This window comes from Bos indicus, chromosome 22 (genome assembly GCF_029378745.1).
Source record: "Bos indicus isolate NIAB-ARS_2022 breed Sahiwal x Tharparkar chromosome 22, NIAB-ARS_B.indTharparkar_mat_pri_1.0, whole genome shotgun sequence".
Classification (NCBI taxonomy): domain Eukaryota; kingdom Metazoa; phylum Chordata; class Mammalia; order Artiodactyla; family Bovidae; genus Bos; species Bos indicus.
Genome location: NC_091781.1, coordinates 17,551,567 through 17,579,352, shown reverse-complemented (window position 1 = coordinate 17,579,352; position 27,786 = coordinate 17,551,567). Strand labels below are relative to the sequence as shown.

The following is a 27,786-nucleotide window of genomic DNA, read 5'->3' as shown; positions in this document are numbered from 1 at the left end:
GTGTGGATCACAATAAACTGTGGAAAATTCTTCAAGAGATGGGAATACCAGACCACCTGATCTGCCTCTTGAGAAATTTGTATGCAGGTCAGGAAGCGGCAATTAGAACTGGACATGGAACAACAGACTGGTTCCAAATAGGAAAAGGAGTACGTCAAGGCTGTATATTGTCACCCTGCTTATTTAACTTATATGCAGAGTACATCATCATGACAAATGCTGGGCTGGAAGAAACACAAGCTGGAATCAAGATTGCTGGGAGAAATATCAATAACCTCAGATACGCAGATGACACCACCCTTATGGCAGAAAGTGAAGAGGAACTAAAAAGCTTCTTGATGAAAGTGAAAGTGGAGAGTGAAAAAGTTGGCTTGAAGCTCAACATTCAGAAAATGAAGATCATGGCATCTGATCCCATCACTTCATGGGAAATAGATGGGGAAAGAGTGGAAACAGTGTCAGACTTTAATTTGGGGGGCTCCAAAATCACTGCAGATGGTGACTGCAGCCGTGAAATTAAAAGACGCTTACTCCTTGGAAGGAAAGTTATGACCAACCTAGATACCATATTGAAAAGCAGAGACATTACTTTGCCAACAAAGGTTCGTCTAGTCAAAGCTATGGTTTTTCCTATGGTCATGTATGGATGTGAGAGTTGGATTGTGAAGAAGGCTGAGCGCCGAAGAATTGATGCTTTTGAACTGTGGTGTTGGAGAAGACTCTTGAGCGTCCCTTGGACTGCAAGGAGATCCAACCAGTCCATTCTGAAGGAGATCAGCCCTGGGATTTCTTTGGAAGGAATGATGCTAAAGCTGAAACTCCAGTACTTTGGCCACCTGATGTGAAGAGTTGACTCATTGGAAAAGACTCTGATGCTGGGAGGGATTGGGGTCAGGAGAAGGGGACGACAGAGGATGAGATGGCTGGATGGCATCACTGACTCAATGGACGTGAGTCTGGGTGAACTCCGGGAGTTGGTGATGAACAGGGAGGCCTGGCGTGCTGTGATTCAAGGGGTCGCAAAGAGTCGGACAGGACTGAGCGACTGAACTGAACTGAACTGAAAGATGAAAAGTTTCTCCACAGTGAGGGGACACCCAGAGAGGTTCACAGAATTACATGGAGAAGAGAAGAGGGAGGAGGGAGATAGAGGTGACCCAAGTTAGATGAGGTGGAATCAAAAGAGAGAGCAAGCTAGCCAGTAATCACTTCCTTATGTGCGCTCCACAGTCTGGATCGCTCAGAGATGTTCACGGAGTTACACAGAGAAGAGAAGAGGGAGGAGGAAACAGAGGTGGCCAGGAAGATAAAGGGGGGAATCAAAAGGATAGAGACAGATCCAGCCAGTAATCAGTTCCCTAAGTGTTCTGCACAGCCCAGAACACACAAGAGATTCACAGAGTTGGGTAGAGAAGAGAAGGGGGAGGGAGGAGATAGAGGCGACCTGGTGGAGAAAAAGGAGAGTCCAAAGGGGGAGAGAGCAGTCAAGACAGTAATCTCGCTCCCAAGTAAAAATGGGTACTGAAGATTGGGTTCTTAAATGTACAAAATTGATAACAACTACCAAAAAGCAAAGATTAAAAATCTAGAGTAGAGGTTGGATTTTCAAAAATACAATATTAAAGAAAAAAAAGTCACAAAAATTATTATATATATATATATATATATGAAGTTTGCTTTAAAAAATAGGGTCTCTCTTTTTTTGTTGCAAAGTAATAGTAGGTTATAAAAATGAAAATTAAAGGAGCAATAGAGGGCTTAAAAATTTTTTTTAATTTAAAAAAATAAAGAATGATAGTAAAAATAGTAAAAATATATCTAGGACTTTCTCTGGTGATGTTGTGGGCAGTGTGGGGTCAGTTCATTTTCAGATAGTTCCTTGATCCGGCTTATATTTCTCAAGATCTATAGGTCCCTTCCTATGTAGTTGGTACTAACTACAGGGTTTTAATCTATTGCACCTGTCACTTCCAGGGCGGTTCCTTCTGTTTTAGCTTCTGTTTGCTGGTCTCTTCAGTGTCTAATTTCCACCCTGACACAAGGGGGCGGTGGTGGACCCTTTTTTAGGCTCACTTGTTGAGTCGTGCTGTGGGGAGGGAGGGACACTGCAAACAAATAACACTGGAGTGTGTTCGCAGTGTCTCGGTCACACTGGGTTTGCCCCCACTCACAGTGTGTGTGCTTTCCCTGTCAACACTGCTTAGGCTCTAGGTTGCTCTGTTGGGAACTGTCTGAGGCCGGCCCTGCGTTGTATGCACTTCCCAGGTCTAAGCTGCTCAGGTTCAGGTACTCAGGTAGTCCTCAGAGGCGCAGACTCAGTTGGGCCTGCGTTTTGTGCCCTTCCCAGGTCCAAGCAGCTCAGGTGACCAGGTGTTTGGCGAGCGTGGTTGCTGTGACTTATCGCCTCTCCTGTCCCTGCTGCTCGGTTTTCTGGGTGTACAACCGGCACACCTTCTCAGGTGGATGTTGGCTGTCCAGAATCCCAAGAAGTCTTAGCAACGAAGCCTGCTTGCAGTTTGGTAGATAATGCCTCTCTGGGGCCGCGATTGCCCCCTTCCGGCTCTGGCTGCCTGTCACCAGAGGGGGTTGGTCTGCAGCCTGCTAGCTCTGCTCAGTCGTTGTTCTGTGAGTGGGCCTGACGGTGTCTTAGGTTAGGGCTTTTCACGTGGTAGCTATCCCACAGTCTGATTTGCTAGCCCAAGTTAGTTCCCTCAGATTGCCTTCAGGGCATTCAGGCCCAGTCCTTACTCTAAGCAATGCAACCCGTGCCTCCCTGCCCAGCCCCTGCTTGCTAGTGGCAGATGCAGACATCTGCACTGCTTCTCCGCTGGGGGAGTTACCACTGGGCACGTAATCTGTGGGGTTTAATTATTTATTTTTCCTCCTGGTTATGTTGCCCTCTGCGGTTCCAAGGCTTGCCACAGACTCAGCAGTGAGAGTGTTTCCTGGTGTTTGGAAACGTCTCTCTTTTTAAAGACTCCCTTCCCGGAACGGAGCTCTGTCCCTACCTCTTTTGTCTCTCTTTTTGTCTTTTATATTTTTTCCTACCTCCTTTCGAAGACAATGGGCTGCTTTTCTGGGTGCCTGATGTCCTCTGCCGGCATTCAGAAGTTGTTTTGTGGAATTTACTCAGCGTTCAAATGTTCTTTTGATGAATTTGTCGGGGGAGAAAGTGATCTCCCTGTCCTATTCCTCCACCATCTTAGAACCGCCTTCCTGATTCTGTTTCTAAAGCTGCACTGTGGCATAAGCTGGTTCAAACGGCTCCATATCCAGCTGAAACCAGGAAGCCTGGATTCCTACCCCAGCAGCGTCACTAACTAGCTGTGAACCTTAACCTTGTCAAACTTACCTCTCTGGAGCTCAGTGTCCTTCCCTATAAAATGAAGGGACTGGACTAGATGAACACTCACATCCTTCCAGATTTAACAGTGACTATCTGTGAGGATCAATGATGGGATTTGTTTTCTAAGTGCTTTCTCATAGTAATGACTTTAAGAGGTTGGTCATCATTGACAAAAATGGGCTTGGACTCAGGAATTCTGGGTTTAAGCTTGTCACAGCCATTGATGTGAGGGTTTAGTTTAGCATTAACAGGATGATTCATGGCACAAGAGGAAGTAGTTAGCTAATGAGTGGTCTCTCCTCCCAGAATTCAAAGTTCAGAAATGCTCAGGTGAAAATAAGGCAGCCACAATCTCAAACACTCATAAGACACTAGTGTCTGAGCCACCAAATACCTTTTCCATTCTCCTAGTGATTCAGCTATAATACTACAAAATGTCAGCACAGTAAGCCTCATTCTTGGGACAGACAATTTAGCTTAATGGTCAAAAGAGCTGAATTTTGACATACTAGATTGAAATCTCAGTTCTACCACTTATCACTTATTATTAACTGACCTTAGGGTAGAGATTTACCTCTTTCAGCCCCAGAGAGGCTTTCAGAAACATGAAGACATCAAGAACATCAGATTCCACTGAGAAGTCAAAGGAGATGTGGCCTAACAAGTTGTTCTTTGGACTTGGCCACCTGGGTTTGATCCCTGGGCTGGAAAGATCCCCTGGAGGAAGGCACGGCAACCCACTCTAGTATTCTTGCCTGGAGAATCCCAGAGACAGAGGAGCCAGGCAGGCTACAGTCCATGGGGTCTTAAAGAGTAGGACACAACCAGGTGACTAAGCACAGCACCGTATAACATGGTCTTCAATGACTTCAGTAAAGGCTATTTCAGGCCGCCATCCGCGTACTGTGGAGCTTAGGGGCCAGGATGGAGAGCGTGTAGCGAGAGCTGAGAACCCATCTGCCAGCCTGACCTGTGGGGACGCGTTGCGAAGTGGCCTAGCGCCACCTAAGTTTAAAAAAAAAAAAAAAAAAAGGGGCTATTTCAGAAGAACTGTTAGGCCTGGCTGAGGATGCTGACGAGTAAGCGAGAGATGAGGAATGCAAAGTGCAAGTAGAGGCTGCCTACTGAGAAAGGCAGGAGAGACACAAGAGCAGTTGCAGGAGGAAACTAAGTGAGAGGGGAAGCTAAGTGTTTAGTTGGTTGGTTTCAAGTTGGGAACGATTCAGGCTTGCTGAAAACCCAATGAGAGGACTTCCCTGCTGGAGCAGTGGATAAGAATCCACCTGCCGTGTTGACGGCCTGAAGGCTGAGTTTTTTCACTCCTCTTATTTTGGCTGTTGCTACTCTATAGCCAATGGGATTTGTGGGCTGGACCAGTGGTGACAGGGTTAGAAAAGGAAATGTAGGCATCTGGCTCTCAGAGACAAGGTTTGTAAACTTGCAACAATTTCAAGATTTCCTAGAATAAAATAATTCCCAAATGATTTTGAAATTGGATTTTTGTGTAGATCAAGATTAGGACAAGAATAGGTGTGCCTCTTCAGATACATTTGTGTAATTTAAAGAGTGTCATCAAGCTTTTGGTCTCTCAGTAGCACGTAATTATCCATAGTAGCAGTGTTCTTCCTGAAATCAATACGTTTAAGATCTTTTAGGTGTGTAAACAGTACAGAAGCATTGGTCTTACGTATCTTAAGTACAAACTGTACTTCTTTTGCACATTGGATTAAAGTTATTTCCATCAGCAAAAGTCTGTTTTTAACCAATATTAAAAGATTGTTAGACCAAATGTTTATATTCTTGAAATATATTTCATCGTTGGTTACAGTTTTAAGTGGAAGATGACTGCCTTTTCACAGCCATAAAGTGAATTATAAATGCTATTCCAATTCCAACATTTCTTCAGGAATATATTGAAATACCAACAATAGTTTCAATTAGGTTCTGTAATAAAATATCAGTTCTTTTAGAATGTTAAAAAAAAAAAAAGAAAAGAAAAAAATCTGCCTGCCAATGCAGGGGATACAGGTTCGATTCCTGGTCTGAGAAGATTCCCATATGCTGTGGAGGAATGAAGCCTGTGTGCCTAGTGACTGTGCTCTGCAACAAGAGAAGCCACCACAATGAGAAGCCCAAGCACTGCAATGAAGAGGAGCCCCTGCTTGCTGCAACTAGAGAAAGCTCGCACACAGCAACGAAGACCCAGTGCAGCCAAAAATATATTAAATTAAAAAATAAAAAAAACAAACAAAAAACAGTGCGAGAGAGAGAGAGAGAGGAGAAGCAGAAGTATTTCAACAAGAACAGAGAGAAGAGGTAATTTTCCTGATAAGAGGGCAGGAATGAGGTAGGAAAAACTGGACTCTATAATACAGGGAAAACCCTTTATTATAAAAGGAAGGAACTATAAAAGGAGGAATAAAATATGTACAAAACCAGGCAGATTTATACATTCGATGTTGGAAGGGTGAGGATTCCCACATAACAGCTTCTATTTTCTCTACAAAAGAAAAGACAAGGTCTTCAGCTAGGCTTGAGCCACTGAGAATTGAGAAGGGTACAAATAATCTCTGTGAAGAACAAGACAAAGAAATAATCACAGAAACAGTAAAAGTGCTAGGCAGTTGTGAGGGCCCACTTGAGGTGTGTGATCTTCCTGAAACTGCAGTGAAACAAATCTGCCTGGATAAACTACAATCTTATGACTAGTAACATTTAGGGAAGGATTAGAAGTTTTCTAAAGACTCTAAGCCAGTGCTTAAGGCCTGACTGTTAAATCCCGACTATAAGTTGCCCACTGGAACAATTTATCTTTAGAAGAAAAACTTCTGACAAGTAACCAGAGTTATTAAGCTAGAAGCAGAAATATACAGAAATAAGTAGTGAACCAGAAATCTTTATCTTGAGATGCATGAATTATTACTTTCTTAAGTCAGTAAGCACAAATATTCTTTGGTTTGCAAATCAATTGTATAGAACCATAATTTATCAGGTTAAAGTACATGACTATTTAGTGATGACAAGAACTCACTTATGTGATGCTTCCCAGGCTTCTTCTTCTTCTAGAAGATCTCTTATGATGTCTGAACTGGAACTAAAAGGATATGTAAGTCAATACTGCCTGATAAAAAACAAAAAGACTGTGCTTCCATTTATATAAAATTCTAAAAAATGCAACCTAATCTAAGGCGACAGAAAGCAAATCAGCAGACCAGTGGTTTCTGCGGGGATGGGCAAGGAGGGACTACAAAACGGCACGAGAAAACTTTGAAAATGATGGACAGGTCATCATCATCTTCCTTGAGTAGATGACATCACAGTACATATGTGACAAACTCATCAAATTGTGTGCTTTAAATATTTGCAGTTTAAAATGTCTATTGACAGAAGAATGTATAAAGAAGATGTGGTACATATATACAATGGAATATTACTTAGCTACTAAAAAGAATGAAACCATGCCATTTGTAGCAACATGGATGGATCTAGAGAGTGTCATACTGAGAAAAATAAGTCAGACAGAGAGGAAACACCGTATGACGTCCCTTATATGTGGAATCTAAAAGGGAATGATATAAATGAACTTACTTACAAAACAGAAACATATTTAGAGACTTCAGAAAGGAGCTTATGGTTGCTGGGGAGAAGGATGGGGGAAAGGGATAATTATGGAGTTTGGGATGGACATGTACACACTGCTATATTTAAAATGGATAACCAGCAAGGACCTACTGTACAGCACATGGAACTCTGTTCAATGTTATGAGGCAGTCTGGATGAAAGAGAAGTTTGGGGTACACATATTTGTATGGTTGAGTCCCTTGCCATTTACCTGAAACTATCACAACATTGCTTGTTAATAGGCTATATCCCAATAAAAAATAAAAAGTTAACAAACAAATAAAATAAGTAAATATTTGCAGTTTATTATACATCAAATCAATGAAGCTGTGTTAAAAAAAACTTAATTAGTAATAATAATGAAAATAATCACTAAAGCTTAAATAAATCCCTTAATAAAAAACCTGAATTCAAATGGAATATAATCATGATCCTTTTCAATTTCAATTTATGGTAACCAAAGATCAAAGTATGTTTTAAAAATTGTATTTTAATGATGAAATTCAGAAGAGATATTAAGTTCCTTAGTGGCTGTTAGTCCCTTTGTAACCAAATAAAGTACAATGTAATTAATTTGAACTATACTTAAGTAATCAAATAAAGTATAATTAATTTGAACTGTACTTATACTGTAATTTGTTATAACGCAACCTAAAGTGCTGTGTAATCTTTGATCTGTGCAGAGAGGCCGAATCAATAGAGTAGAGAGGGCATGTATTATTTCTTTAAAAGAAAAATGCTTTGAGGCTTTAAGCCTACCAAATATATATAAGATGTACATGAATATAAAAAAAGCATTTCTTTAGACATCCAAGACACAGAATGTCATGGGAATTGTATGAGACAAATTAGAAATAGTCATCACAATCCTCAGGGTAGAGAAGGTTCAAACAAAGGAATAACTCTCTCTCAGGTAAGACACAACAGGTGTGGAACACAACAGTGCCAGTCTTATTTCTAGTGATATTCTCACAGATAACAAAAAGTTTAAACTTATGAAGATTTAAAGTGCCAATGAATCAGTCTCAACCACTTCTGACAAACTGCTTTGAAGCAGTGTTTGCCTATGACTCCTGAACGAAAAAAAAAAAGGGCAACAGTCAATAAACACAGCTCTGTACCAAATATTTTACTCAAGGGGTTTCCCCAATTCAGAAGACACTCAAGGAGCTACACACAGGGCGCCCCTGACTGTCATTTGTCACCGAGCACTATCCCCCAACCAATTCCCACCCACTAGGTGGCAAAATTGCTCCTACTGAGAACTCACGAGCCCGAGGAAATGGGGGAAAGGGGTGGTCATACAGCTGTGGGTCCTTGTAGGTGTCACATCACTAGAAAAACAGTAAAGTCGGCTACTTGCTGACATCCTCTTCCCAATACACACATACAATTTTTTTTTAACAGGAAGATTACAAAGCATCCCCACTATTCCAGCTAAGTAAGCAGGATGGCCAAGCCAGTCAAATAACATACTAGTTTGTGATCAATTTACTTCTGGGCTTTCAAATTACCAGCATAACTGATTTGTTGAAGGAAAATATCTGCAGTGTATTAATGACACAAACCTAATAGGTTTTTGCTACACTACCTCAGTGAGAACAGATGGTGGAGGAGGCATACAAAACACACATCTCAGAAGTGCTCTACAATCTCTTTTTCCTCTCCTACTTTATGACTACCGACCAACGTCATGCACGGCTCCTTGAATCCCTCAATTCTCATACCTTTCCTTCTATTCCAGCTTGTCACTAACCTGATAATAGCCAAATCACTAAACTGAATGATACAAAATTTGGGAGGTCTGACTTTTACGTAAAATGAAGTTTCAGCATATTTTGCTGTATCTGCTGCTTCAAGTCAAGTCACCACTACTAAGAAACTGTGAGTTGATGCTGACTAATACAATACCAGACAGAAATGTCCATTCCTTTTGAAGAAAATGTGCATGCATGCTCATTCAGTTCAGTTCAGTCATTCACTCCTCATTCACTCACTCAGTCATTCACTCCTGTCCAACTCTTTGCAACCCCATGTACTACAGCCCACCAGGCTCTTCTGTCCATGGAATTTTTCAGGCAAGAATACTGTAATGGGTTGCCATTTCCTACTCCAGGCAATGTTCCTGACCCAGGTATTGAACCCATATTTCCTAGCATTGGCAGGTGGATTCTTTACCACTGTGCCACCTGGGAAGCCCCTTAAGGTAATGTAGTTATTATGTTCTACTCAAAAGCCACATTCCTGAAATTAAACACAAAGTTTCACAAACAGGATTTTACAAAGAGACTACTGGGTAAAACAGGCAGTGTTACTAAAATGACCACTTCCAGATCTCCTCCTTGTGGAGAGTAGTAATTAGTACCTTTGAAATCTTAGTCATTTTAATATGGCTTGAAGATCAAAAATTCCTTTCACGTACTTTCAAGATATCTAAACAACCCTCCATAAGAGAAAATAACTACTCACTCTGGTATACCAAGAGTCAGGGCATGCACAAGCCTACAAAGCTGTAGTTCTTAATTTTTAGACAAGAAATTTTTTCAGAGTAAACTTCAGATTCCCTACAATTTGAATTTTAAACAGTCCAATAGATCATGATTTAAGAAGCCAGATGAATGTGGAGTCTGGAACTTGAAAGTTACAGCTCACTGTGGAAGGGTATTCAAATCACACTCTCTGATGTCACCATCCAGACAAGGCTAGAGTGGATATGATTATACAAACTAATACATAGACAAACATTCACAGGCAAAAAATATGAATCCTGAATTCTATGGACTCCCACCCCCTATTTGGGAAGAGCCTAGTAGATCTATTTGAAACACCCACACTTAATTTTTCATAATTTTTCTTTAGACTTCATTTTCAGCTCAAACTTTCTAAAGTGTAAGCTTAGCTATTTTTTGTTTGCTGGCTGGTGGTTGATCTTTGTCCTAGTTGGTCTTCCTATAATTTATTCTTGTCATTCTCTGATCAAAAGTAGTGGCATAACATCTTACCAGGTGAAGGAAATAATTTCTTTGCTTATTTTTCTTGCAGCATCTTATCTCATTCTACCAGTGAAGATTTTACACCAAAGCTGAAAAGTGACATACCAAATACCTCTGGCAAAAGTATGACTGGTCATACTACACAGAATAAAAAAAGTCACAGATTTACGTATTAGACAAAGTTAAGGTTTCAGTCCTATTTCTGTCACTTAGCTTGTAATCCTGGGCAAGTTACTTAATCTTTCCTCATTATCCTGGTCTCTAAAGTCAGGATCAAAAAATATATAGTTTCAACTCTTTGCGACCCCTTGAAATACAGCCCACCAGGCTCCTCTGTCCAAGGAATTCTCCAGGCAAGAATACTGGAGTTGATTTCCATTCCCTTCTTCAGGGGATCTTCCTAACCCAGGGACTGAACTCAGGTCTCCTTCATTGCAGGCAGATTCTTTACCAACTGAGCCACCAGGGAAGCCCATATATAGTTCACAGGAATATTATAAAGATTAATCAGTACTATAAAGATTAATCAATCACAGGAATACTATAAAGATTAAAATATTATAAAGATTAATACATAGAATGTTCAGTATACAGCTTGGCACATAGTAAGTGTTCAATAAATACTGCATCCATTTTCATAAACCAGATGTGGGTCTGAATTACGTAAATAACTGCCTCAGCACCATGCTTCAATTTGCCCTAGGAGACCAGATAACCATGTGCTGTTTTAATCTTTGTTTTGTTTTTTTTTAATCTTTGATTTTTACTGTTTCTATGACATCAGGGTGCAAATTCATCAAAAGTTGATGTTTATCCACCATGGCAGGTACACAAGGTACTGTGGGGTAGATAAAATGCAAACATCTGCTATAAAAGTCCTGTGGATTAAAGATTAATTACAAGTGGAATTTTTCTATTATCTAATAGTTGCTCTCCCTCAATTCCCGCCTCCCGCTCCTAGTCTCTGCTTATAATTGTGGCATTAATTTGGCAATGGTTGAGTACATTCAACTAAAACAAAAACAAAAACCTCTTTAAGGGCCAATCACTGGAGGACCAACGAACAGCATAAAAGCCCACCAGACAAGAGAACTTAAATAAATACTACCAGCTCTATGAATCCTTTCTCAGACCCCCTTTTCAAATAATCTGTTCTGTAGGGTAAGCAACGGCTTATGTGCTGAATATTTTAGCAGTTGGCTGACAATATTAGAATAGTAAACATTCTAGGTTGAAAAAAAATCACTCAGTGACAAAACCAAAAACTACCATTTTGTTAGCAACTATTACTACTTCTACAAATCATTGTGATGACTAGATTATATAATTAGCTTTAATTCATATTAGAACCATAGATTTCTCTCCAACTGACAGGTGGACAAAGGTTCAGATAAATTAAAGAGAAAAGAGGGATGTTTTCATGCTCTCCACTAGATCTAGAAAAAGATAAAATGAAGACAGCTTCAAATTCAGATACAAGAAAAAGAGAATACCAAAAAGAATTTATTTATCATGAAATACATGGAGAATCCTTAATAAGAGATGAAACCAAACCATAACTAAATTTACGTTCAATTTACAAAGACTTTGCAATCTTTAATCACCTCATTTGCTTTTCAGAATCACCCAGGGAGAATGGCAGGGCACCAACACTATCATTCCATTTTATCAACAAGGAAACTGAACCCCAGGGACAATGATTCAATAATCTACTATGTGCCAGGCATCCTGCTAAAGGAACAAAGCCATGACTGAGCTGATGAACAAAGAAGATGCACAGCTAGGTACAGGGATCTGATGGACACATGTAAATTTCAAGGACTTGCTGTCATAGTATCTGAGGAGAAGATAACACTGCCCTAGAACAATGCCCGAAGGACTGTAGATCTCATGTACCATTCAGTTTAAGTTCTTTTGAAAATGCAAAAGGTAGGGGAAAATGATTCCAGGTTCCTACATTTTCCCTAGAAACTTTCAACAATCAAAATTCACCACCTGGAACAAGATGAACCATTTAACTTTCAGGGGTATTCTGAAGTTCAGAAATGTTCCCAGGGTAGGCGGTGGGGGTGGGGAGCTTCAGGGGGAAGGCTGTAATAAAATACAAAACAGTAATGCATATTAGTGGAAAAAGTATATTATGCAGCAACAAAAATGTGTACTTTGTGGCAACATTAAATTCATTCTACAACACATTATTACAGTTAAAAATGAAACGTGTTAACCTTTCAAAGAAATTTAAAAAATGTTTTAATAGCAAAGCTATCACTGAATTATAGTAAGATACTTCTTAGGATCAGTTACTTTGATAATGTTTTCCTTAGATACTGTTTTCTCTTAATTTGAACAGAACCTATTCAACAGTTTTCCTAATAATCCCAAGGCCTCCTAAATTACAAAATCCCATTACCATATTTGTCTTACCTTACTGCCTGCATCACCAAACTTCATTAACCAGTTTATAATAATGACACTGATAAAGATGATGATGATTTCCAAAACTTTATTGTAAAGTACTTACTCTTTTTTTTTTGCTAGAATAGATTAATAATCTTTGCATGTTCCAAAATCAAAATGACATAAGAATATGTACACTGAGAGGTCTCACTTCCTCCTCTGTCTCCTGCCAATTTGTTCCCCTCTATTTTCAACAAATAATCACTTAATAGTTTGTTTTTTTTTTTCTTCTGATGTTTCTTTATGCAAAACCAAACAAACATAAGTATATCCAGTTCCTCTCCTTTTAGAAAAGAAACAAAATGCTATCTATGCCATTCTGAGTTCTGCTCTTTTCACTTACAAACATACCCTGGAAATCTCTCCACGTCAGCATGCAGAGATTTTCCTTTTAGAACTATCACATAGGATCTCATTGTGTGGATGTACTGGAGTTAAATCAATCAGTCCCCAATGATGAATACTCAAAGAGGTTTCCAGCCTTCTGTTATAATAAACAATGACTTAATGAATAACCCTGCATGTAGTCATTTGTATGCTGCAAGTGTACCCATAGCACAAATTCATGAGAATACTGTGTAGAAGGCCAAACAACAGGACCTTTGGTTGATCTCACCAGATTCCTCTTCTTAGGGACTGTATTATGCAGCATTTCAACCAGTAATAAGTGAGAATTTGTGTTTCCCCAAAGCCTTACTGCAGAGTCTATTATCAGCAAATGTTAAGTTGTCTGCCAACCTTAAAACACAATCCCAGAAAAACAAACAACTCAATCAAAAAGTAGGCAAAGGATATAAACATATTTCTTGAAAGAAGACATACAGATGGCTATTAAACACTAGAAAAGATGTTCAACATCATTCATTATCAGAGAAATGCAAATCAACCTACAATGAGATATCACCTCACACTGGTCAGAATGGCCATCATCAAAGAATCCAAAAACAACAAATGCTGGAAAGGGTGTGGAGAAAAGGGAACCTTCTTGTACTGTTGGTGGAAATGTAAACTGGTAACAGCTACTATGGAAGACAGTATGGAGATTCCTTAAAAAACTAGGAATAAAACTACTATATGACCCAACAATCCCACTACTAGGCATACACTTTGAGGAAACCAAAATTGAAAAAGACACATGTACCCCAATGTTCACTGCAGCACTATTTACAATAGCTAGGACATGGAAACAACTTAGATGACCATCAACAGATGAATGGATAAAGAAGCTGTGGTACATATACATATATATATATACACATATACACACACACACACACACACACACACACACACACACACATATATGGAATCTAGAAAGATGGTACTGATGAACCTATTTGCAGGGCAGCAATGGAGACACAGACATGGAGAATAGACTTAAATGGACACAAGCGGCGGGAGGAAGGAGAGGGTGGGACGAACGGAGAAAGTAGCACGGAAACATATACACTACCATATGTAAAATAGATAGCCAATGGGAATTTGCTGTATGACTCACGGAACTCAAACCAGGGCTCTGCAACAACCTAGAGTGGTGGAGAGGAGTGGGAGGTGGGAGGGAGGAGCCAGAGGGAGGGGACATATGTATACCTATGGCTGATTCATGTCAATGTATAGCAGAAATACAATTTTGTAAACTAATTATCCTTCAATTAAAAATAAATTTTAAAAATTAAAAAAAAAAGATGTTTGCCAACCTAACATGTAAGAAATGGATATAATTTGTATTACTCTTTGGGCAAACTGTCTGTTCAAGACTTCTGCCCATTTTTCTTTTTTGAGTTTGTGGTCCTTTCTTTCTCAGTCTCTAGATGCTCAAAAAGAATATAAAAATCTTGTATGTTTTTTAAAAGTTTCTACTAAACCTCTATACATGAGAAGATAATACATTAGCATGGCTTCTTTCATTGTCAAAAACATTTCTAAGTTAGTCTTTGAAAGTTATATGTTTGAAGTTTTTCTTAGCTGATGAATAAGAATTCCAGAGCAAGCATCTACTCTATGGGCAATCCTCACTATCAGGTGATGCTACAGAACTTAGGATCAAAATGTTCTGTTTCCCACTCTCAAAGACTCACACCTCAAACTGCCTACCTGCCAACCCACCCCCACTCCCAGCTGGTGGAACTGCCTCAACCATATTAAGAAGATGAAAGCAGGGGAGTTCCCTGGTGGCATAGTGGTTAGGACTCTGGGCTTTCACTGCCAAAGCTGGGGTTCAACACTTTGCTGATGAACTGAGATAGAAGCCATGCAGTGCAGCCAAAAATTTTAAAAAGGGAAGGGGGACAGATAAAAGCAATCTGGCTGGAACTTGCTGTATCTGCATCTGAACCTATCCTGTTTTCCTCGCTGTTTCTATGGGTGAATCAACCCTGCTCCTAACAAAGGCCGACCCTTCCACTTGCTCCCACCTCATGCCCTCTCAGGACTTTACTCAGGCAACTGGCTCCCACTCCTCATCACTGTCCCCTTCTCAGCCACACATTCCCATTGAGTCCTCTGTGGTTCCTCCACATCCAGGCCTAATCTCCACCACCCTGCACAGCAAAGTTCCTGAGAGCTGGCAGTAGTCATCCCTAAGATTCCCCTCAATGTACACGAGTCAGGCTTCCAGGGAACCCTTCACTCGAGACCACTGCCAAGACCTTCATGCTGCCCAAGCCCACAGTCCCTGCTCCAGTTTTGTCTTATTTGGCTTCTCATCTGCTTCCTTCTGTCAGCTTCCATGGCATCACCATGTCCTAGCTCTTTTCATCCCCCACTAGTCTTTTTCTCCCTGAATCTCTCTTGCTCAGTCTTTTCTAAACGCTTCTACTCTCTAAGTCAGAGTGAGAGAGGGTTCAGTCTGCAGTTCCTTTTTCTTTTTCTGCACACCTGCACTGTTGGCTCTCAGCCAATACCCTGCCTTTATGTGTATCTTGAACCCTGATTTTTTTCCCTTACTCCACCTCCTTGTTTATCTCTACTTGGTTATCTCACAAGCCCAAAACAAAACCCCTGATTACCAACACTCCCTCCACCCCAACCTCTAGACAAACTTTCTCCTACCTTTTCTCAAATTTCCCATTTTACTTAGTAAGGACCACCATCCACCCAGCTGCCAAAGCCAACATGTAGGATTCATTCTCAAGGCTGAGCTTTTCCTGTCTTAAACCACCTACACATTCTGTCTATCCAATCTCCAAAATATAGGCCCAATCCCACCTATTTCTAATTTGACTATGATTGTCCCAATCCACTCTACCATGAACCTTGGAATGGACTGGAAAAAGCCTAACTGGTCTCCCTGCTGCCACTTGTTTCACCTCTAATCCCCATCCACTCTTCACAGCATCTAGAGTCATTCTTTTAAACCATAGAAACCAGACCACATTGTATCAGATCAATACTGATAAATCAAGTTGATCCCCACAATTTATAGATTGAATTTAACCTCAACCAAAATTCCAGCAGAATTTTTCTTTCTTTTTTAGCATCTACTAAGTTGATTTTATTGGAAAAGACCCTGATGCTGGGAGGGATTGGGGGCAGGAGGAGAAGGGAACGACAGAGGATGAGATGGCTGGATAGCATCACTGACTCAATGGACGTGAGTCTGAGTGAAGTCCGGGAGTTGGTGATGGACAGGGAGGCCTGGCGTGCTGCGATTCATGGGGTCGCAAAGAGTCGGACACGACTGAGTGACTGAACTGAACTGAACTGAAGTTGATTTTAAAGTTTATATAGAGATGCGAAAGGACGTGGAATAGCCAAAACAATTCTTAAGCCCATGGCAGCACCTTTGGCCTCCAGCATCAATCATCTCACTGATGAAAGTGTGTGACAACAAATAGCATCTTTTTTTATGTGGCAAGAAAAGGGTTAGGAAATATAATATTAAAGAGAGAATCATACCTTTTTAGGTCAATCACTTTAAATTCTCATAAAAACTAAAGAAAAGTACTGCATAGTTTTTTTTCAAGGAACAAAAATTAGGTTAATTCTAAACATTGGAGTCTGTTTGGCCCTATGAAAAAAATTCAATTTCAAAATACAATCAAACATATGTGCTTATGTTTAACTTAAGGGAAAAAAAGAAAAAGAAAAATGACATCAACTGTGAGAGTCTAATGTAAGGAAAAAAATTTTTTAATTAGCAAAATTTCCACAGCTACAATTAGATACTGAATCAAAATCTGAAGTTAAGAGACAGAGGGACAAAATCATGATGCTTCATTTTGTTCCGACTCAACTATCAGCAGCATAAAGGACTGACATAAACAAAATCCCAGTACTACAAGACAAGGAGATCATATAGTAACAGGTTACAATACTCAGTCTTATAAGGAGAAACCAATTACAAGACAATATCTCAAAGACAAAAATTTCCTCTACATTTAAGAAGCATTCATTTGATTACAAGTTTCTTTGCTAGTAAGAGGTGGAGTGTGAAGCTCGTGAAGGAAGCAGCATGTCCTCCGCACGGCCAGGCCAACCTCTACGTCATCTACCCGGCTGCCCACCCTGAGGGCCCATGTTCAACTGTGCAAACATGGGGTGTCCGGCCAATACCAACCACCAAATCATAGAAACCCAGTATCATGTCAAAGTTCAGGCCATAAAACTCTAGTCTTAAAATCTGTTCAGGGAGGAGGAGAATTTTATACTGCAGGATTTTAGGCAGTGGACACTGAACTGCTCTGTGTCTCAGTTCCCACAAAAATGAGATATCAGACCAAATGATATAGTATATAAGAATTACTCCCCAACTGTATTTACTCCAAACTTTAATGCTGCTACATTAATTTAATTTTTTATTGTATTATTACCCATACTCCAATAACAAGACGTAAATAGCTCTAACAAAACGTGCTTACCAGGGCAAGGTAAGCATAGTAAAAAGCACATATTAATGAAATCTTAAGGCTTCTACAACTGAATTCGGAAGAATTACCTAAAACAAATACCAAGCCTCTGCATTTGAGGCCCATCATATTTTAATGCCTGACTCTGAGATACAAGAACAATGTGTACTACTTATGTGGTAAAATCAATAGGAGTAAGCGAAATCAGCAATTCAATATGTACCCATGTTCTAGAATGTGACTATTTATGTGGAAGTAGAGAGAAGAAGGGAAGAAGTGCAAATTAACATTGCATGTCCTTCTTATGGGGCTACTATATAATCCACCATCTAAACCCAGACACTGGGAGAGTGATACAGAATACTTCTAATAGACACCAAGAGAAGTGGAAATCAGCTGCTCTCAGAGAAACCAGAACACATGGCCACTCTGTGTCTAACTCATATTTTAAATAATTCCCTTAAAGTGCTATTCTACTAACGAAGGATCAGTGGTGCCCAAGATAAAAATTCTGACGCAACTCATGCTATAATGGGCAGAAATCTGGACTGAGAATTACTGACCTCACCTCTATTCAGTGAATGACTTGAGGTAAGTCACATCGCCTTTCTAGGCCTCCGTTTTCTTACCTGTGATATGAAGCTACTATATTGAGTGATTTGTCAATGTACCTTTGAAATTGAAAATGTTTGTATTTTTATCCTAACGTGCCTTTTTCCCAGGTTCCAAAGGTCTCCAAGGAGATCTCATAACATCTGTTCTGATGATTTAAAGGCACAGATGGTATAAAATAAGAAAGCAGGATAAACGCTCTGACTTTAATTTTCAAGTTGACTATAACAAATTGTAAACTTGATCAATTCACTGAAAAACAAAATTCCAATAACTTGATGTGAGCATTACATATCATTTCTAGTCCATCCAATTTCATTCACCAGAACAAGGCCAAAGGACTCTGATTCTGACATTTTGTTTTAAACTAGAGAAAGCTCCTAACTGGCTGCCTGTATTTGGGGGATCTTGGAGTGCTGATCCAAAGTAATTATTGATTGCATGTCTAACATTTAGAAGGAAATGGTAGTTCCTTCAAGGCCTCATACTTACTCTGCACCAAGCATTCTGAAAAATACACTCTTATCTACTCCTCTTTTTTTTTTTTTAATGAAGAACTAAATTCTGAACAGGTCAAGATTATACTGGAGTTTTATGAATCAAGTCAAACACACACAGAAGTATATGAGACAAGAATTCCTCTATACTTTAAAAAATGTCTGAAAAACTAAAAAAGGAAACACACTTTAAAAAACTTCAACCTTAAGCAAACTGCAAGTATTACTGTGTTATGCCAACTCAAACTCTCAGCATTACAGTCATCATACCAAACGCCAGGTGATACTCAGATACTGTGTAAGCTATGACATGAATGCATCATGTGATAAGTGTGGAACCTGGAAGGAACTGCCAATTTCTACAAGCAACTTAGATACACAAGTTATCATCCATTGTGGAATTGTAAAACTCTCTCCTCAGACAGAAAACTATAGGCACAAAGCAGTTTTATAGAGGATCTTTATACTACGGCAGTTCATGAATTTGGGGAAAACAGAGAATATTTGCCACCTAGGACTGACTCAGAATGCTGAAAACACATGAATGTATTATAAAACAAAAATGTAAAAGGCTACTACAAAGAAGTCCATCAGATCATCCAATGAAAATGCATGATAAAAAAAAAAAAAACCCAAAAGGTGTCAACAGGAAGTGTCTGAGAGTAGAAGAAAACCTCATTATGTAACAGCAAATATCCTTTGCCAGTGAAAACTGGAGAAAAGATAAAAACTATCTGTACTTTCACACTGTTCCAGGAGGATCACTATTCAAATCACTTGTACAAGTATATATTCACTAATAAAAAATGGTAACTGAAGAAGACGAGGTCTGTTGTAAATCATCCATGTTTTCTCTTCTGATGAAATGTAAAGGCTGGGTGGGCTACATCCTCTGAGGTAAAATCACTCTATAAAGTAAAAACATTAGTACAAGAAAGCAAAGCTGGTAAAACAAGTATGACAACAGGAAGGAAAACAGAAATCTTCTTTCATGCTTCATTTTACTTCCTTAACCTTTCCTGTGCCAGGATTCCAATCAGGACACCACATTACATTTAGTGGCCAGGTCTCCTTAGGTGCCTCCAGATGGTGACAATCTCTCGGACTTTCCTTGTTTGTGATGACCCTGACAATTTTGAGGCATGCTGGCGGTCAGGTTATTTTGCACAATGGCCCCGCAACTAGAGTTTGTCTGATTTATTTTCCTCACAATTTGAGGTTATTGAATTTTGGGAGAAAAGACCACAGAGGTAATGTGTTATTCCCAGGGCATCCTAAGAGAACACACACCCTCATCATAACACTGGTGCAATGTTGACGTTGATCTCCTGCTGAGGTATGTGTGTTAGGTTTTTGCTTTCTCTTCTCCTCCCCTACTTTTTCCTTCCTCTCCTTTCCTTCCTCACTTTTCTCCCTGCTTTCTGTCTCTCTCCTTCTAGCACTTCCTAGCTCCCTGCCCCAGCCCTGGTTCAACCATTTCTCCAAGAAGCACTGGTTCCTTCTATTGGAGAATGTTACTAGAAACCAAGATCAGGGCACGAAGTGTGCCCTGAGAAACTGTGCCACCTTGCTTCTGGGCTCTGGCAGCTCACAGAGAAAGGAAACATATATGTAAACTAGCTCACTTATCCACAAAGATCTGTAAGTATTTCTGTATGTATCCATCTGAATCTATGTTAAGCTGAACAGGAATTTTAAGGTCTCCAATTTTAATCCAGTATCACATGGATAGTTTTAGCCTTGCCTGTAATTTCCCCTCCAATAGTGAGAAACCTGAATCCCATTTGTCATCCATTTTAAGACAAGGGCAAATTATATATATATATATATATATATTTTTTTTTTTCATGCTAAGCTACAGATGGTTAGGATTAGACAAAAGTCTTCTGAAATATAAGTCAGGGACAAACTTCTGCAAAGATATATTAGTGAAACATTAAAGGTTCACACATCTGTGCAAATCAAGCACTTCAGAGACATATACATGAAAATATTTTCTAATTCTTAAGCATGAAGAAGCAATTCTGTGTAAAAAACACTTAAAACTAATTACCATTAAATGTGTCTAATAGAAGGTTGGCTTTTTCCCCCCTTCAGGTCCACAGAGGGTTCAAAGGCACACACGATTGTCATCTACTAATGAGGGTCTTCTAAAGACTTTCCCCAAAAAGACCAGTAGATTTATGCCACCACACCGGGGAGAGGACGTCCACATGTACCTCAAAGCCCATTCACAGTGTGCTCTAGTCACTGGCGAGGAGAAACAAACCAGGACCGTTAGGAAATATTCCTGACAAAGAACTCCAGGTTCTGGGCTTGTGATTTTTCTGCCTGAGACCCAGAGATTTTTATTTAGCATATTGGTGAATTTCAGTTTGATGAAAGATTATTTCTTATTTCAGTTCATTATCTATTAACACAAGATGGAAAAGCAAATTGTTTCTCATCAATAAACACATTTTCTCCCATCAGTTTGTGGATCAATCCATTCATCTCAGCGCTTTCTAGATAATCTGTCCCATCCTCCCCCTGGCATCTGCTTGTCTGCCACTTGTTCAGACATCCTTCCCACATCCCTTCTGGGAAGCAACAGCCAAGTGAGCTTGGCAAACTAGGGCTCAGAGAGGCAGTGAGCTCTGGGTCTCCCCCACCAACTAATGCATCTCTCAGGCTAGAGATACAGGCAGACATCCACTGCATTACCTTATATTAGCAAAGCCAATGGAACACCAGACCACTCCAACTTCAGCTGGAGTCACTGTCTTGGCAGATCCCACTGGCGCTCTGTCCCTTTCTGCTTGCCTTTGCCCCTGAGGTGCTTGACCTGACTCCCAATTGTCAGCTGTCAGTGCCTCTGCCTGCCGTGCTAAAGCCTGCTCTGTCACCAGCATGAAAGGCTGGAAGCAGCAGTGAGCAGCCCCCAACCAAACAACTAATATCCTTGGCCCTTGCCTTGGGTGGGACAACTCAGGAGAGTGTTTTAAAGCAGTTCCCAGGTGCTCACAGTGACATGTGGTTTGATAACCCACCCCTTAAAGGCTGTCCTCCCTTTCCTGTATCACTTTCCCACTTCCTACAGTTGTTCTTTCACCTTCCAAATTAATCACTTCCACTCAGATCCCTGTCTGCTTTTCAGCCCAACCATTTCAAGAACTGTAAGTTTACACTCTTTCAAGAATGTCAAGATCTATCTGGCTTGGCCATAGTTATTGTCAGTCAGGAGACCTTGGGCTCTGAGGTCATCTGGACCTAGGTTCAAATCCTGGTACTGCCACCCACCATGTATATAACCCTAAGCCACCTACGTGACTCCTTCAACCTTTCATTTCCACTTCTCTACAGTGGGTTTCCCTGTGGACTGAATGATGTGACGATGAACTCTCCGAGCACTCATATAACATCTGTGGAAACTACAGCACCCACAGTATTTTACCATCTACTATTTTATCAACATAACTTGACTGTTCCAAGAGACTCTTGAATAAGATATAAGTTGTGAATAACTTTTGTTGAGTCCAAAAACTTCCTACAAAACCCACCAGGTTTTCAAGAGAAAGTATCAAAGGACATACCCCCAAGGACTCTTTGAGTCTCTCTCCTCAAAATCCTCATCTGGCTCTACTCACCCATCCTGAACTGTGAGGTTTACCCAATCCTAACCAAGACCTGTGGGCTTCCCTGGTGCCTCAGTGGTAAAGAATCCACCAGACAATATGGGTCCAACCCCTGGTCTAGAAGATCTTCTGGAGAAGGAAATGGCAACCCACTGCAGTATTCTTGCCTGGGAAATCCCTTGAACAGAGAAGCCTGGAGGGCTACAGTGCACGGGGATGCAAAAGAGTCAGATACAAATTAGTGACTAAACAACAACCAAGACCCGCACTGAAAGAACTGACTAAAACCAAAATGGTAATCTTAACACACAAATCAGCCTAGTCCCTCTGGCTGAGAGACTACTTTGCTGCTACAGGTCATGTTTCCGGTTCCTTTCAATAAGCAAAATAAGTTCAGTATGGTTTTCTCAACAGGCAGATGGTGCCAGTGTTCTACATTCCTCAGATGAGCGTCACAGTGGCATTTTTCTCTTAGGATTTCCCCATCATTCTCCAATTTACATACAATTTAAGAAAGGATGAAACTGAACTACTCTTTAAAATTTCCAACAAACGGTAGCCAAGATTTCTTCACATATTTCCAGGGTGTGTTTTGCCTTTCTTGCTCTTAAGAAGTTTGGACAGATAGCTCTCCAGAAAATGCCTGAAAAGTGAGGAAAAGTTGTACCAAAATATATCAAATGCATGGTTGAAAATTAATAAGCCTTTTTGCCAAAGTTTTCAGTGTTCTGTGCCTGTGTGTGTGTTGGACTTCTACACAAAGATGCTGCTATTGACATAGCATCAGAAAAGAAGTGATGGTTTGGGCCAGGAACTGTGAAAAGTTAAAACACATTTCATTCACACCTTATCTGACCCAGGTTCTTTTATAACCAACACTTGGCATCTGCAAGAAGGTTCATGTAAGTTACTGTTTGTTGCTGTTGTTAAGTGGCTAAGTCATGTCTGACTCTTTGTAACCCCTGCAGCACACCAGGCCTCCCTGTCCCTCACCATCTCCTTTGCCCAAGGTCATGTCCACTGAAATAGTGATGCCATCCAACCATTTCATCCTCTGTTGCCCTCTTCTCTGTTACTGTTACCAAGCAGTAAAATTAGCTGGTCTCTGTGATACTCTTTTATACTGAAATCACAATGCCTGCTTCATTAGTCCACACTCTCCTACACACCAAAGCTGAGATAACCATGTCGGGTTGGTCCTGAACAGACTGACTGAAATAAACATGGCTTCAGCAATGGAAAAACCATACTAGGCATCCCATGTAGACTCCTGGCTACCACTCTCTTCAGTCAATAAATCATAACTATAAATCAAATTTCCTTTAGAAAATCTTCTGGTATAAATAAACTTTTTTGACTATGGGCAGTGAGTCTTCTCAATAATACTTTTAATTTTAAAATCTCACACTTACCAAAAAAAAAAAAAGACTCAGACCAATCATCCAGATTTTCCAATTGCTAGCATCTTGCCACATTTGCTTTCTCACTCTCTGTGTGTATGTGTGTCTGTGAGTGTGTATGTGTACCCACATACATGTAAGTTAATTTTTTAAGCACTGAGAGTAAGTTCCAGCCATCATGTCCCTTTAACCCTTTAGTGTGCATCTCCTAAGAACAAATATATTCACTTACATGATCTTAATAAAATTATTAAAATCAGGAAATTGAATACTGATATAACAAATGATATTATCTATGACCTTATTCAAGTTTTTCCAGTTAAAAAAGTCTCTTTTTAACTTACACTGCCTAGAATTCAAGCGCACCATTTTTTTTTAATAATGACCTAAAGATTCTTCCAAAGAATATAGCATGAGCACTATTCATCTCTACATGAAGATAAAGCTTCATCTCTAGGGTCACAATCAAAAGCATCTTTTCTTATAAGTTAGCACTCAATAAAAATGTAGTTTTCTCTGCTTGCCAAAACTCAGCGAACAAGGGCCCTCTCTCCTTATAAAGAACAATAAGCTAATTTACAGAACTTTGGACAAGTCTCTTGAACTCCTGGAAACTAAGAGGTGTACAAAAATCTAAAATTCTTATCAACTTATTTATCCTCTGTCTTCATATTGGCAAGAAAGAATCAATATAACACTAATAATTCAAACTCTAAGAGAAGTACTTATTTAAGAGCTAAGAATCAAATTAGCAACAAACAACATCCTAATAATTATGTGGACTGGATACATCTACTGGAACTTAGAATAAGATTATTCTCATCTGTCAGCCTGGCATATTACATAAAGTTTAAATATTGCTCTAACAAAAAGAAAAGTGATAGTTTATTCAACAATATAATAGTGAGATCTATAACAAATCACAAAATCGTTACACTCACATTAAACCTAACACAGTATGTCTTGTCTCTTAAAAAGAAAAAAAAAAGCATAAAAAATTATAAAATACTAAGGTCCTCTGTTTTAAAAATGCTCCTCTATCTATCTATGCATCTATACCACTATCTTAAGAAGGATGTACATACAAAGGTGTTAATATGAAAAGTCATTTCTGGCTGATAAAATTATTGAATTTTACTTTTTATTTACCTAAATTTTCTATTTTTCATGATAAATATGCATAACATCTAAATGAAAAGTACTTTGGAAAACCTTGTACTTTAAAACAAAAGCAATAAATCTTTCATAAAAAGAAAAAATGAGAAAATTTTTGCAAAAAATCAAAGAAAAAAAGACAGGAACACTTCAATATACAAAAATAAGTATGATTCTAGAAGGTTGATTCATGGTCTGAAATGGACAAGAGGTAAAAAAAATACAGATATGTTCCAACGATTATTATGCTTGTCAAAAATAACAGTATTAAAGAATTTCACAGTCGGAAAAGATCTGAACAAAGTCACTGAGTGCTGTGCCCCATGTTCCTTTCAACTGATGTCTGAATATTAAGGAAAATAAAAATTGGACCAGACAAAGACCACTAATCTCTGAAGTGCTCTGATTCCACCAAAGGCATTTGGTTGTAATGGAGGAAGTTGAAATTACTTCCTGCATTGTGGGAAGGATAAGAGAAAGCAGAGATAAGAAGAAGGGCTCAGAAAAAGGAGACATCCAAGAGCAAACTTAGGGAATAAGTGATGGAGGAATGTCTTAGAGGAGGTGGATGAATTTGTCTTAAGAAAGAATATGTCTTTAGAAATGTCTTAAGAAATATATCTTTCTCTTACAATTAACAGGAAAGAAGAGGTCAGAAAGAAAACTTAAAATGGAAAGGAAAATCTGGAGACAGGTCAGATGACCTGGCTTGGTGAGCTGGGAGACAAGGTATTCATTCAAAGTGAGGAAATAAACATGAACAAATGGGTTGGAAATACAACAAGGAGTGAAAAGGAGACTGTGTCTCGGTAATGAGTGCCCAGTTCAGTTCAGTTCAGTCGTTTAGTCATGTCCGACTCTGTAACCCCATGAATCGCAGCACGCCAGGCCTCCCTGTTCATCACCAACTCCCGGAGTTCACTCAAACTCATGTCCATCGAGTCAGTGATGCCATCCAGCCATCTCTTTCTCTGTCGTCCCCTTCTCCTCCTGCCCCCAATCCCTCCCAGCATCAGTCTTTTCCAATGAGTCAACTCTTCGCATGAGGTGGCCAAAGTATTGGAGTTTCAGCTTCAGCATCAGTCTTTCCAATGAACACCCAGGATTCATCTCCTTTAGGATGGACTGGTTGGATCTCCTTGCAGTCCAAGGGACTCTCAAGAGTCTTCTCCAACACCACAGTTCAAAAGCATCAATTCTTTGGCGCTCAGCTTTCTTCACAGTCCAACTCTCACATGCATACATGACCATTGGAAAAACCATAGCCTTGACTAAACGGATCTTTGTTGGCAAAGTAATGTCTCTGCTTTTCAATATGCTATCTAGGTTGGTCATAACTTTCCTTCCAAGGAGTAAACATCTTTTAATTTCATGGCTGCGATCACCATCCATGGTGATTTTGGAGCCCAAAAAAATAAAAGTCTGACACTGTTTCCACTGTTTCCCCATCTATTTCCCATGAAGTGATGGGACCAGATGCCATGATCTTCGTTTTCGGAATGTTGAGCTTTAAGCCAACTTTTTCACTCTCCTCTTTCACTCTCATCAAGAAGCTTTTTAATTCCTCTTCACTTTCTGCCACAAGGGTGGTGTCATCTGCATATCTGAGGTTATTGAGTGCCCAGTTGAAGCCAATTAAATGAATTTTCAAATGAACTAATTAGGCCAGGCTTATAACTTTTTAAAGTTCAGAACAGAAGTAGGGAAAAAAAAAAGATAAACTGTGGAATTTACTCCTATGATACAGCTTAAGAATTAGAATGAAGGAATTGGGGACTATGAAAGCATTTCTGAAATATTCAGTCCTAGAAGCTCAAGTTTTCCAGTATTACTGAAGAAAATTCAGTTGATTTGATCTTTATAAAACTAGAAATAATAACCATATGTTTATCAAAGACTCTTATTACATTTATTATCTCATTTCACCTTCCCAAAAGATCTGAGATAGAAGGTATTTATATATGCTTTTTATAGCAAAGGAAACAGACTTCAAAGATGGTCTCCCAAATCAGCCAGCAGATCTTGACTCGAAGCTGGTCCTTTCGGCTGCACCACCGGTGCTTCCCTTGCTCACTTCCTCCTTAACAATCTCCAGTGGACTCAGCTGCCCAGTGGCCTGCCCTGTATCAAAGCAAATACCACTTCACTCACACCGTCCCCTTAGCCTTAGTCTGTAGGTTGTATATAAGGAACAGACTCAATCTTTCAAACTTAAAAATCTTAATCTGACAAAATAAAAGGGCAAATGAAAAGAAAGACTTATTCATACTTGAGAAAGGAGTAACAGACACTGACTGCTTTCTCAAGGTCACCCAGGCAATCCTTATATTCAGTCTCTAGAACTAAGCTTCTAAAGTTTGCAAGTAAAAGTCAGTAATTTTTTTCCTTGTGAGAGCTGCAATTAGAAACAACCCAAATGTCCATCAACTAATAAAAGAAGAAATTAAACACAAATCCATACAATGGAATATTATGGAAATAAAAAGGAATATAGTACTGAAACATCATACAAAATGGATGAACCTTGCAGCCAATATGCTAAGTAAAAGAAGCCAAGTTACAGAAGACCACATGTTATATGATCCCATATATATGAAATGTCCAGACAAGGTGAACCCACAAAGACAGAGAGTAGATCAGTGATTGGCAGGTGAGTTGGGAGGATATAGAAAGTGATGGCTTAACGGGGATGAGGTTTCTTTTGGAGGGCAATGAAAACGCTCTAAAATTGTGGTGATGGTGGTGTAGTTCTGGAAACACTAAAAACCACTGACTGTCACTTAAATGAGTGACCTGTATAGTATGTAAATTTTATCTCAATAAAGTTGGTAAAAATTTGCAATTAGCAGGTAGTGTCACTGGTCATGGTGTATGGGTGAATGTGTAAACATACATACATACATTAAATTATAGAAAAATACAAAAGCTTACTTAAAAAAAAATTTAAATGGTTTAATAATCCTCTCACAGTTCAGACAAACATGAATAAGTTTGTCTGAAATCAAGACCGCCAACAAACTCATCCTGTTTCCCACACTTTCACCAGTAGATAAAAATCCACCTGGCTGCCATATGTCTCCCCTTTCACTCTCCTCCATTCGCCCCACTACAAATTTATAAAAATGTCCCATTTCATCCTGGCATTCCAGAACTTTCAAGGATCTCATGACTATGCTTAAAAACTCACTCTTCTTTCCAAGGACTCCGTTTCTCTTCCATTTCTATCCTACTGTATTCTGGTAAG

At 39.5% G+C, this 27,786-nt stretch overlaps 1 protein-coding gene across 5 annotated transcripts in view; it reads right to left on the bottom strand.

Annotated features, from left to right (window-relative positions):
- Window positions 1-27,786, bottom strand: part of RAD18 (RAD18 E3 ubiquitin protein ligase) — a 111,702-nt gene that overhangs the window by 11,475 nt on the left and 72,441 nt on the right. For 3 of the 5 annotated variants that reach the window (XM_019985070.2, XM_019985073.2, XM_019985076.2), the window contains one exon: window positions 6,378-6,440. The exons of 1 other annotated variant lie outside the window; for it this stretch is intronic. In XM_019985070.2, the coding sequence (XP_019840629.2) occupies window positions 6,378-6,440 (63 nt within the window). Of the gene's footprint in view, window positions 1-6,377; window positions 6,441-11,434; window positions 12,052-27,786 lie in introns of those variants that run through there. One more of the 5 variants, XM_070776288.1, reaches the window with a different exon arrangement.